General features: G+C 41.0%; 1 protein-coding gene across 1 annotated transcript in view; it reads left to right on the forward strand.

Annotated features, from left to right (window-relative positions):
• SORCS2 (sortilin related VPS10 domain containing receptor 2) overlaps window positions 1–13884 on the forward strand; it is an 838677-nt gene that overhangs the window by 720592 nt on the left and 104201 nt on the right. The window contains exons 7-8 of the mRNA XM_077814654.1: window positions 983–1101; window positions 6782–6871. Coding sequence (XP_077670780.1) covers window positions 983–1101; window positions 6782–6871 — 209 coding nt within the window. The remainder of the gene's footprint in view (window positions 1–982; window positions 1102–6781; window positions 6872–13884) is intronic.

Raw genomic sequence — 13884 nt, forward strand, 5'->3', positions numbered from 1 at the left:
GCTAAAGCTTTGCTCATTCAGACTGTGACAGAAGCGAGGTGATGTGTAGTGTTCTTATCTCAGGTTTGGGAGATAGGAATTTCCTTCATGGGCATGGGCAAGTCACTTAGGGCTGGACTGACTGTGTGCTGTACACAGAGCTCTATAGTGGGACAGGAGCTTGCTAGGCTCCACCGTAAGAGAAGTTCTGTCCCATAGCAGCTTGGCGCACACGGTAGGTGGGAGCACTTTGCTCCATCCATGAGGTGTGAACAGATTGCTTCCCTGATCCACCAGTCTGCACCCCATCTTGGGTGACTCACTCAGTGGAGAAGAAGGAGTGGAGCTGTGCTCGTGACAAGGGCTGCAAATATTGTGGGCCAGAGCCTCAGCTGGTGCAAATCAGCATAGGCTTTTTATGGAGGCCATTTACCAAATAGACATTTTCACCTGTGAGGAAAATCCTAAAGCATTTTATAGAGAATTATAACATGTCTGGAGAACTTTGAAACCAACCTTTAAAATTCCATAGCAGGGATCTGTGTATTCTCTCTTAAATTCTATGGGCTTGATTCTATTTTCACCCAGTTTTACATGAGAGAAACTCCCTGGATTTCAACTACAGGACACCAGATCTCCACTGCTGTAAATGAGTGATCTGGCCATGTGAGGGGCCCTTGTGCAGGTCAGGCAAGCCCCCACTCTTGAACACCTCCACAAGGGCCATTCATCATCTATTCCTTAATCTTTCTGGGCCTCAGTTTTTCTGACCATGAAATGAGGCTAATACCTTCTTACCTCTGAGGAGTGAGGTGAGGATTCAGTAGTTAATGTGCATCTAGCACTTTGGAAATTAAAAGATTTCTGTGGGAGGGTTAGGTGTAATTATTTTATAACTGACTATACTGATTAATGTGATGCTTCCCCCACACAAACAGAATGTCAAGATATTTGCTTCTCTGTCTTTGAAAATGCTGTAACATGTTTCTCCCCCTGTCCTCAGGTTATCGCTACATCACCTGTCAGATTCTGAATTGCTCTGATAAAACACCGATAGTCCAGTTTGCTGGCAACATCGACCAGGATTCCTTGACTGTACAGGATGACTACATATTCCTCCAGGTAATGTCATTTACTGCAAACACAAGCCAATGTTAAACTAAAATTGGGAAATACAAGCCATACAGCAAAACAGTAGCATAAGAAAACAAAGAAACCTATTGCTGTGTAGAGATGGATTAAGAATCTTCACATACAGCAAGGCATTCCGTACCAGTCTTATGAAGGATGACACATTTTTGACCCAGAGCAAACCAGCTGATTACACCCCCTTAGATTTTGATTTATCGTTTGATTTAGATGTAACTAGATTTGCCAAGATTTAGGTTGGACTATTGGGACAAATTCCTGCTGCAAATTAGGCAGTATTTAGCATTTGGAGTCAAATCCTCAGGCTCTGTTCTGGTTTCTTTTCACTGCTGTGACAGCACAAAACAGGCAGAAAGCTGCCTGAGTGGTAGCCAAGGGAATCCTTAGATGCTGTAAAGCCAGCGCAGCCAGTTTTTTGCTCCCCAACTGCTTACGTAGTGAGCATGTTGGGAACGGCCCTGGAGCAAATACCACTGTGGCCAGTCCTCAGCTGATGGAGTGACCCTTGTGTCTCTTTAGAACCACTCCAGTGGTGCAATTTAGACCAGACTTTAGATTTCTCCAAGTTACACTGCGGCCCTTTCATCCAACCAGCAGTCACAGGGTCTGGGAAGCAGCAATATGGCAACAGGCCATCTTCCCCCCTTCCAGTTTCCCCATGTGTGAGTTTGGTGCAGCTGAAGATAACACGAGTCTGGTCCAATTGCAGGCCAGCAATCCCGGAGGGATCAGCCAACATTATCCCAAAGGATGGAGCAGTCCTACTGCAGGCTATTTGGAGAAGGATTTTTCCCAAGCCATCCCCGAGTTCCCTGTAGGGTGGTGTTTCTATGCATTGCCCCCTACTCAGTCCTGTGGTAAAATGCCACAATTTAGCCCCAATTTGATGTCATCTGCTTGCCGCAAGCCTTATCTCCTACAGGAAAGCAATATTGGTTTTGCTAGGTGGTATTAGAGGAGATCTCTCTGCTCCACAGCCTTGGGGTACATTAGATTGGCTTTTCCACAGCTTTCTTCCCTTGTGGCCTGTTTCTTTCAGAGGAATTGTGTACACTGGTACAGAGACAAAGAAGCTGACATCCATGTTGCTGAGCACAACAATCTGGAGGTGCACATGACAGGAAATACTTATCACCACAAACCAACCATGAGAAATGCAATTGGAAATGAAATTTTGAATTAAAATTGGCATTTCCCAGCCCAAGCTGCTCATTGGTGGCAGCCATTTTGCTTAAAGGTGGCTCCCACCAGGCACGTTTTAAAATTCATTTCACAGTTAGTAGATGGTGAGAAGTGTTTCTCTCCATGTGCACTTCCAGACTGCTGTGCTCAGCAAGACACGGGTAGTTTACTCTTCAAGCATCTGTGTTATTTTAGGACAGTACATATTTGTAGGCAGTATTGTTCTGATCTGATGCCAGACACGGGCAGGCACAGCACAGAGGAATGAACTGGAAATCTACCCATATCAACTGAAAGGTAACATAAAACCACTACCAACAAAGTTATACAATAAATAGTGTATTCTCGTCTCCCGGTGAATTGGCCCTTATTGATGGTAGTGGAAGTGACGTGCACTTATTCCATGGGAGGGATACATCCTATCAGTGTTTCCTTTCATAGTATTTGCAGTAAATTTCACTGATATAGTGTCTTTCATTCACTGGATCACTGTAAAACAAACCTAGTGTAGACATGGCCCTAGATGAATGTGAGTTCTTCAGGATAGGAACCATTCCTTCTTACACTTCCAGCTTCCATGGAGTTAGGGACTAATACTGGGAGAGGAAACCAAATGGATGTCTCCCAGAGCACCAAATACCCTGATAATATTGCAGTTGTAAAGCACAGAACATAAAGCTGTTGTCATACTAACACCTTCGTAGCTTTTGTGTAATAAGGAAAAGCTGTCACTCCACTCTGATTACTTGGACTAGGCAGCACCAGATGTGTCTCCAGCTTTGTTTCCCTGCAGTAATTCCACACCAGCCACAAGGACCTGATTTCACTTGAAAGACCAGGAAATCTATATTTACTGTTTAATATGATGGATAAGACTGGTATTTAACAAAAATTAAAAAAATGGAAGGGGTTTGGTTTTGTCTCTCAGTTAACAACTCACATTCTGAAAGGCTTCGTGTTTGTTATGCTACAAAAAAGGAGATGGACAGGAAAGAAGTGTAGAAATGGCCACTGTTCAGTTCGTTGTTACATTTAAAATATTCAGGCAGCTAGATCGGCGGTCATGCATCAGTTCTATTTTTACCAGGCAAAGGTCAAATTTGCATGTTTCAGCATAGTTTGTTTTTCGAACCAATTCCTTTTTTTAGACACGTAATTAAGTATGTGATGCTCTAGGGCCGAATCCCAGGGTCCTCAATTTGTTTCAACTATGGCAAACGCCAACTGATTTAAATAGGTGTTTCATCTGAGTAAAATCCCCAGCATTTATTCCTAAAAGTTTATTTTGAACAATACATTAAAACTTAGCTTTTCTGTGTATTTTTCATGAATTGGACAAAGGTGTTCCTTCAGGAATTACATTGCCTTAGTAGCTGCCTTCCATATAGCCACCACGTTGTGATGTTTTTATCCATCACCCCTTCCTATGCTCTGGGGGATGCCTTTTCTGAGACAGCTGAGGTAGAGAAGACTGAGGCCAGAAGGGTTCACTGCACATTCGCCCTTTAAGCCAGCTTCTACTATGGCAACCAAGATTTTCTTCTGCATTAATCAAGCTTCGTTTGAGAGCTTGGAGTAGAAATTGCCACATATTTTCTGAGAAATAGGAAAGCTGCCTTAAAAACCTTTTCCCTGCCACAATGGAGGTGGCTTTGTCAGATGGGTAACTTTATTATTTTGATTCAGGGTATCCCCCCCTCTACACAAGGCAGGGATAAAGGTTGAAAAGAGGGAAAAGAAGGACCTGAATAATTGTTCAGTGCATGGCGTTGGATTTAATAAGGGATCTCAGCCTCCTCTAGATGCATGAGTCCACCTGTCTCCATGCAAAAGAAAAGTAGCAAAGACAGAAATTTGGATGCTAGGTATATCTTCTAACTAAAGGCACAAAGTTTGGCCATTAGTGCTGCTGACCTACAAAATGGTTTTTCTTTGCACTGTAATAAACCAGAGAAAAAAGTTATATATTTTAATTTTACCTTTTTTTAAATCAGTCTGTTACTGTTAATTTATAAAGCAATAACTTTTGATAAATCTAGAGTCAGTGGCTGAATTGCTGTTACCTAGGGGGAGAAGTCAGTGGTGCTAACCACGGCTGCAGAGAAGTGTTTTGGAAAATGAGAAATATTATTTATTAAGGGCCGAATTATCTGATAGCATAATTTGATGGAGCACCATTGACTTCAATGGAAATGTGCCAGTTTACCCCAGTGAAGGAACTGGCTCTAAATTCATGATAGTGAGGTACAGTAGGGTATACACTGTCACTTCGTTGTTTTAATACATCAGTACTTAATACAGATATGTTGCTACTTTGAAAAAGATCCTTCTGTTGTTGTTCTAATAACTGCAAGGAAAGGCAAGGCTTGCAAATATCAATATGTCTGGTATGACATCAGGAGAGAAAGGTGGAAATGGAGAACATCTCCATGCTAATTTTCCATTCACTAGCTGCTTTTGCTTTGTTTTCTATTTAGGGGAAATCTTTTCAGGGCTTCTGGATTGTTTACATGGGGCCCAATTATGCCCTCCGTTACACAGGTGAAAGGCCTATATTCAGAGCAAAAGGAGTGTCACCCATATTGATGAAGCTAGAATTGGCCCTATAGGATACAGTTAACCTATTTTCAAAATCACCACTGCACCAATAGGTTAAATGTTGCACTGTTACCAACCGTGGCACTTCTGGGAGACTTGTGCCAGAAAATGATTGATTTTAGCTAGAAAATGCTTGTCCAATATAGGGATTCAGAATGCTTTATATAAACCTTACACTATGATTTATTCAGCCTCTTGTGTTCTGTTTGAATAGTGCACTTGGAATAGCAGTTTTAAAAGAGAGACATGGTAGATGAGGTAGTATTTTTTATTGGACCAGCTTCTGTTGGTGGAAGATACAAGCTTTCAGGCTTCACAGAGCTCCTCTTCTAGTTTGGGGAAGGTAACCTGAGTGTCTGAGCTAAATACAAGTTGGAACACATAATTAAGCATAAGGGATTCACACGTGCTGTAGGAGACCACGTAAAATAAAGTAGGCATTTAGGGATTAGCAGGCAGTGCGGTGTGCTACAAATGCTTGTAACGAGCCATAAAACCATTGTCTCTCATTGTCTCATACAATATCATCAAACAGTTACAACACATATTGCACGGGAACAACATTCTGAAAAAAATCTTTCCTGAATCCACTCTTCTAACCTTGAAACAACCTGTTAAGCTCATCGTTGGAAGCAAGCTCCCCACAGACCAGGACACACCAGCTCAAAGTGGCACCAGACCCTTCCAGAACAACAGATGCAAAACCGGCAGACATATCTCCACTGCTATGATAATCAATATCTTCCCACAAGATTCGTGATCATACACATACCTATCACAACACGTGGTATGCTTCACCCAAGATGCCCCAACAACAACAATGTGGGTGAAACCAGTCAATCACTGTGCCCTCAAATGAACTTCTACAGAAAAATGATAAAAGACAAAAACACCCTATCACCCGTGGAGAACACTTTTTTTTACAAAGTGATCACTCCACATCTGACCTCTCAGTCCTCATCCTCAAAGGAAACGTGCACAACAATTTCAAAAGACGAGCCTGGAAATTTAAATTCATAACTCTTCTAGACACCAAAAATCATGGACTCAACAGATACACTGGATTTTTGGCTTGTTACCACACTGCTAACCCTTAATTGCCTACTTCATTTGAAGTGGTCTCCTACAGGAGAATTGTGTGGATCCCTAATGCTTAACAATTTGTTCCATCTAGTATTTAGCTCAGACACTCTGGTTACCTTCCCCAGACCTGAAGAAGAGCACTGTGAAACTTGAGAGCTTGTACTTTCCACCATCAGAAGATGGTCCAGTAAAAGATATTACCTCACCTACCTTGTCTCTCTCATATTGTGGGATCAACATGGCTATAACAGCACTGCAAACTAGTTTTAAAAGATACTAGTATTCACTTCCAGTTTATATCCTCCTCTGCCTCTGTAGGATGAGTGTCTCTTGCCCTCTGTGCCCATGCAGCAGGTTGTGAGAGCAGAAGAATGAGCTGCCCACAGAGTGAGACATTAGTGGGGAGATGGGCTGGGGGTAAGGAAAGGATGGCATCCCAGTGCACCAGCCAGCAGAGGAGGAGCAGTCTATACCAGTAGCAGATTACTTCTTTCTGCAAAACAAGGGAGGAAATTATGATTGTTGGAACCTGTTGTCTGTTCCTGGGGTGACATAGCCACATGCAGCCCCCTGCTATCAGCTGAGAGTAAACTCTACCTGGTCTTTAATCAGTAGTCTGCAGTACCACAACTGCAGGAATGTCCAGATACTGTGACAGTGGAAATGAATACACTACAATACTAATATTGCATGTATGTTTAAATTGTAACAAAAAATCTGTTTGCGTCTTTATGGACAATTGGGTTTAGTGCCAAACTAATCCTAGTTTTCCCTTTGTTTCTTTGCATAGACAACATCAGCAAATCGGACTAAATATTATGTCTCTTACCGTCGAAATGACTTCATACAGATGAAGCTACCAAAATATGCATTGCCAAAGGTAAGTGCACACAACTTATTTTTCTTTCCACTATCTTTTTTGTCTTCATTCCCCTTTTGATCAGGAGTAGGCTTCTTCTGTGCCTATTAATCCTCACTATTTTGCTTATTTTTGCTTCCATACGGATTTCTGAATTCTTCCTGAGGTGTGTTTTTGTTTTGTTGCCTTAATGTGCATCCTTGAAGTATAGTAGCTTACATTGCAACTCATAGGACTGAAGAGCAGAGGCTAACATACTTGTCATCTGTTACCCCAATAACTTTCAATGATACAATGGTAATGTAGCGATAGTGAGTAATCTTTCAAGAATCAATTACAGTTTAATGTCATATGGTGTCTTTCTGCTAGAAATATGAATGGAAATAAGAGAATTTTACCAGCTGATGTGTGTTTTCTGTCACCAAAGAATCAAAAGATATTCCCTAGTCCCATCAAAGTGACAAGGTTGGCGAAACTAATTGAGGAATTCCTGCGCTCTGATATATTTTTGTAAGGACAAGGCTTTCTGTATTTGCATAGCACACTGGTAATAAAATACAGGCATATAGTATTTGCATACAGCCTAACTGATGAGATTGAGGCTTTGCAGCACACACAGTATGCTCCATATATTTATGGATAGCTGGAAGGCTTCTGCAATCCCTGAGCAGAATGACTTGGTTAAGTACAAGAGTAATTGATAAATTTTATGTCTGAATTTTATGGATGGTGTATGTTTAGGTCACTACTTTACTGTTTAACATGTATGGAATTTCTTTCTTTCTTTCTTTCTTTCTTTCTTTCTTTCATTTTAAAGCAAAGAATAATTTGAATGATTCTTTTTTCTCCAAGTTTTTTTAATATATAATAGTTTTTTAATTTTAAATATACACATAGCAACTAATAAAGATACTGTTTGAATAAGAAGCTGGAACCCCCTTCTCCTCCTCTGGGTATAGCTGCTTTAAAAAAAAAGTCATAACCAAGGCCAAATAAATATATTAAACCCATCCACATAATATTTATTTGAATGTTCGGAACGGCATCCAAAGTAGACTTTGTGGTCTCTTGGGTGAATGTGTAATTAGGAAAACAACAGGAGAAAGAATATAAATTTCCAAACATGCAAAAAATCAAAGGGAACTATATCATTTACAGAGTCACAGAATTTAAGCCTTATTTCACATGAAAGAAATGAGTTTGAGAGTGTTGACAGAAACGGTATTTCTCAAATAAACTTCACGGTTTTCTGTATAATTCAAGAAACGTTGCAGTGACTCAGCACATCAGTCAAAGTCTTTGGTTGATTGTTTTTATTTCTTTGTTTGTGCTTGTGTTTATTTTTCATTTTTAGTTACGCTGATTGACAGACTAGGATTTTAATATAGGCAGGTATACATGGTGGGGAAGAAAGCACAGGAAGCCTCTTCCTCTTACCTCTCAAAGCCTGTGCTGGAATCTTCACCATTGGAGCTGGGTCTCCACTGTTATATCTAGTTTGCTGCTTTGTGGACATGAACAGCCCTATAGCCCCTCAGTTTATATATTGCTGTCCTTTATAACATATACCAACCTAACAGTGTGTTGTGACCCTAACCAGTTAATGTTTGTAAATTGTTTTGAGATCTTTGGATAAATGGTCCTAGACAAGTGTGAAACATTATTCCATCAGCTTCCAGGAAATTTAATATATTTAAAGATTTCAGGAAACAGACCTCTTTAATGCATGAAAGTTGATCATAATAAAATGGATGCATGGTAAAGATCCTTAGTTCCAAAGGATGTTTATCACTCCTTTGTCAAACCTTATTTCATTTTTGATGAGTTTGCAAGTTTAGTTGCTAAAAGTAACTGCATAGATGTAGAACATTTAGATTTTTGTAAGGCATTTGACTTAGTACTGTACAGCATTCTGTTTAAAAAAAATCAAAGTATAATATAAATAAAGCTCACACTAAATGGATTAAGAACTGTCTGATAGATCTTAAAAGTAGTTGTCAATGTAGAAACATCTGCTAGGGGTGTTTGTAGTGGGGTTCTGCAGGGATTGGTACTAGACCAGAAGCTATTTGTTATTGTAACTAAATATAAAATGGTTGCTGTTAAAATCTTTCTGTGAATGATACAAAGATTGTCAAAGTGGTAAATAATGATGAGGACAGGACTACCTGGGTCACTTGGAATCTAGGCCGATTTAAATAAAATGTGTCTTAATAAAGCCAAGGGCAAGGTTATACATCAAGGAAGAAGTTATGCAGGCCATATCAACAGAATGTGGGGGGCTCTTTTCTGAAAAGCAGTGATTGAAAAATGATTTAGGGGTCCTATTGGACAAACAAGTGAACATGAACTCCCAGTGCAATGCTGTGGAAAAAAGGGTGAATGTGATTTTTGTATGTATAAACAGGGAAGTAATGAGTAGGGGTGGGGAGGTGATTTTACCTCTATAAATGGCATTGGTGAGACAGGTATTGGAATATTGCATCCTGTCCTGCTGTCCCCTTTTTAAAAATTATGTTGAAAACTTGGAGAGCATGGAGAAAAGAGTTATTTGAATGCTGGAGAAAATCCTTTACAGTGAGAGACTTACGGAGCTCAGTTTGTTTAAAAGAAAATCAAGAGGTGACTTGGTGGTAGGTAAGTACCTTCATGGGGAGAAAATATTTGGTACTAAAATGCACTTTAATTTAGCAGATACAGGCATAAGCCAAACCAATCACAGGGAGCTAAAGCTAGACAAATTGAAATTAGAAATAAAGCACAATTATTTAACAGGGAGGGTGATTATCCATTGTAACAAACTACCAAGGGAAGTGATTGATCTTCCAGCACCTGAAGTCTTCGGATCATTACTGGATGCCTTTCTAGAAGATACGCTTTAGTCAAACACAAATTATTGGGCTCAATACAGGAGTAATTGGATGAAATTATCTGGCTTGTGTTAATCAAGAGGTCAGAAAATTTGGGCTTAAAATCTATGTATCATCTATATAGGGCACTCACTTGGTTTACTGAGAGCATGAAATTATCCAGTGAGTATTAGTATTCCAGTGTCTCTTACATACACAAAACTTCTAAACATATACCTTTTAGATATGCTTCAGATGTAGCCTGGATTATCTGATGTGCTGCTAGATGCTGAGTCCTTTGTCCTGGAGTGTCCAGGCTTGACTGAATAAATGAATTAGATGCTAATTGTTTCATTTGGGATAGATTCAATAACCTAGTTAGGAACACACAGACGGTTTTATCTGGAAAAGTATGCAGTGTTGCTGTAGCTGTGTTGGCCCCAGTAGATTAGAGAGACCAGGTGGGTGAGGTAATATCTTTTATTGAACCAACTTCCGTGGGTGAGAGAGACAGACTTTCAAGCTTATACAGAGCTCTTCTTCCATTGATTTAACTACTGCCTCTTAAACAGGTGGATTAACTGCATCAAAAAACCCCCTTTTCGTTGCTGTAGGAAGCAGCTACACGACAGCACCCCAGTGGCAGTGCCGTAGTGGTGACACAATAGCAGCTGTAATGTAAACATACCATGTTTCTGCTTTTCAGGTGAACGGAGTGAGGCATCAGAGGGTCTTCTTTCAGGTGGGCTCTGCAGCCCTATGCATGTCACAGAGCAGAGTGGTTCCCTACATAAAAAGGGGAATTGTGGGCAAACCAGAGAGTGCGGCAGGCTGGGAAAGTGAGTCTGTCTAGTGCAGTGGTGGGCAGCACACAGCCCGTCAGGGTAATCCGTTGGCGAGCTGCAAAACAGTTTGTTTACATTGTCTGTCCACAGGCACGGCTGCCTGCAGCTCCCAGTGTCCGCGGTTCGCCATTCCCGGCCAATGGGAGCTGCGGGAAGCGGTGGCCAGCATGTCCCTGCGGCCCATGCCACTTCCCGCAGCTCCCATTGGCTGAGAACAGCGAACCGCGGTCACTGGGAACTGCAGGCGGCCGTGCCTGCGGACGGTCAACGTAAGCAAACTATCGCAGCCTGCCAGCGGATTATCCTGACGGGCCACGTGCGGCCCGTGGGCCGCAGATTGCCCACCAGTGGTCTAGTGCTAGGAATAGCTATGATGGAACACCAGATCCTATGTGTTCTTAGGGAAAGAATTTTTGGCACTCCTTGATGTTCGCTTCCTTCCTCTGTGCAAATGTCTTGTGTTCTGGTTTTGTGTGGGGAACCAGGATGAATATTTTAAAACTGATCGGTTTTTAAATGTTGTTTGAAGCCTTAAGTTTTCCATGGAGATTAGAATGATTTATGTTGATGTCTTCTTGGTTTTCTGTGTTTGTGCACACATGCAAGTGCATACATATCCGCGTGCACACGCACACACACACACACGCGCACACACACACACACACACACAGAAAATAATATGCAGTGTATTTGTATCTTTTGGATCAAATTCAGGCCATCCATTTCACAAATGTGTATGTCACACATACATGCAGGCACCCTGGATGTCCACAGGGATTGGACCCAGGACCTTCAGCACCAAAAGCCTCCTTTAGTTGTGAATAAATAGCTGGCTGTTAGAGTTACCGAGGTCAGCCTCTAGTCAAATTCACAAGTACTAAGCAACTATTTTACATACTGCCCCTGTTAGGCAAGCTAGGATCTAGCTCTGCAGGAGTTCCAGTTGCACTTGGCCTGCCTTTTTGCAGCATATCATGGCTACATGCATATAAAACACCACAGTCATCTGTGGATACTAGACCGGGAACCTAGGCATCATAGCACAAGCACTGGTGCTGTTGCCAAGGCAGAATTCCTTTAGCCATGAGGAATTAACAGCTCTTATAATCATTTGAGTCAGTCACTAGAGGGAGACTGGATCATACCATACTAAGCCTGTGTTGCACAAGCAGGGGAAAAGACATAGCCAAGTGTTGCGCCTCACTTCAGTCTTCTCCAAAATGTACTTTGCAGGCCAGCCACAGCTGGGGAAGGGGTTTCTGGAGCATTGTCCACACTTGTTAGTGTAAATGCTTCTTGACCCAGCTGCCTCATGATTGATGTAGTTGACTCCTGTATTTGTTGGGACTGATATGCATGCATTACTGTGTTGACTGCTACCAATCAGAATACTGAATCACTTGTTTCAGCATTCATGGATGCCCATCTGCTCCCTAGAATAGAATAGGGCTTGAAAATCTGACCCTGTATTTTCAATATCCACTTTAAGGTAGTGGGTCTATACTGAGTCTTTACTTCTTTACTTTATCTGGTTTGAACCAAATCTCGTTATGTGATGCTGAGATAGTTATACATTAGATTGTAAGCTGTTTGGGGTAGGGACCATCAGTGGAGTCCTGCTTCATGGCTAGGGCTCTAGATGCTATGGTAATACACATAATAAATAATAATGTTGAAACCAATTTACTCTGTTACTATAAGACCCATTAAGAGTCAGAATAGGTTAGCAAAAACCACTGAGAAAATGAAGTGATTTTCTGTCAGCTGTGTTAGTTTAATTGTTGCATGGAAGAGTCTAATAACTCTAACCCACTTCTCACCTTTGTAAATAACCCTTGGTGGTGGTAATATCTCTTCATAGGCTGCTAGTGCTACAAGTTTTTTCTGCATTCACTCATTCCAAGTTAACGTAACTAGATACTGACATTTTATAATGTAAAAGCAACATTCTCTTTTATTTCCTACTGCAATTTAGAAAAGCATAATGCATGGCTCTAAAAAGATAATGGAGTGGAAATACTGTGAATGAAAATGTCTATTTTTTTTTACTTGATCTCTGTGTATCTGTACTATATTGCCAAATGGATAATAAAATAAAAGTTTCCAGGTAATAGAAACCAAGGCAAAAGAGAATAGGAAATAAACAACCTGCTATTGCCTCAGAAATGGCTCTGTTTCTTTTACCTTTTCAAAGTGGTACATGGCTCTTTCGTATATGCTTTTCACCAAATAAATAAATAAAGAGAGAGAGAGAGCGAGATTTTCTTAATTTGGCTACCACCTGGAGATTTTTCTGTCTGTGAAACTTAAATCTACAAGGCTTAAAGAAAAATATGCGTTAGGAAAACAAAGTTAAACTCCTCTCTGGTGGGGAGAGAGGCTGTCTGCAGCTGCAACAAGACTTCCACTCTGTCGACCCCATGCACTGCTGGAGGGGCTGGTGAGGAAGTGGTGCAGAGACTATGTGGTGCATCCCACATGTACACTTAGTGGTGCTAGTGAGCGATGAAGGAGGAAAGTTCCCCTTTTAGGATGTGCCACAGCAATGCGTGTATTGATATCTACTTATCACAGAGGTGTTGGGAGATTTAATCATCATTATAAACCAGGATGAAGGTGTTGATGAAAAATATTATACTGAGGTATCAATTACTGAATATGCATGACGTAAGGCTAGATTAAAAAAACAACAACAACAAAACAACCTCTCCCCCTTTGGCTTCTGTACCAGATCTGATTTTTGGATAGGGGCTGGTGCATTTTTCCATGGTAGGAAGTCAGGTTTAACTAGTATTGAAGATGATCCATGATTTTCTTCTGACTTAACTCTATACAAATGCTATCAGTGAAGTTCCTCCTCACTACCACTGAAAGCAGAAGACTTTTGGAAAAGGTCCACACAGGTCACTTTGGTACCTCACTATAGGCAGAAAGTAAAGGATTAATGAAGCATTGTGGACATTTGTCAGGAAATTGTAGAGATTAGATTTCTGCTATATGAATCTGGAAAAGTTCTTGCACGTGTTCCTTGGTGGGTATTTACTGTTCCCTGAAAGAACACACACAATTGTGTAGAAATAACCTACACGTGTCAGTTTCACTCAAATGATTTAATGCACCTGATTGAGACAGCTGCTAAGACAGGTACTGAACACTGTTAGTGCACATTGGTGTCCATGAGAATTGATGGCACTTTGAAGGACTGGGCCCAATATATAGTAAATGTAACCACTTCCTGCATTACTTCCAGCTCTGTGCTAATTTGAGTGTTTGCCTTTTCTGGTGTAGCTGTCAGATACAGGAAAAGGAATCTAGCTCAGAAGTCACCACGAGGGGAAAG

Source organism: Eretmochelys imbricata, chromosome 4 (genome assembly GCF_965152235.1).
Source record: "Eretmochelys imbricata isolate rEreImb1 chromosome 4, rEreImb1.hap1, whole genome shotgun sequence".
Classification (NCBI taxonomy): Eukaryota; Metazoa; Chordata; order Testudines; family Cheloniidae; genus Eretmochelys; species Eretmochelys imbricata.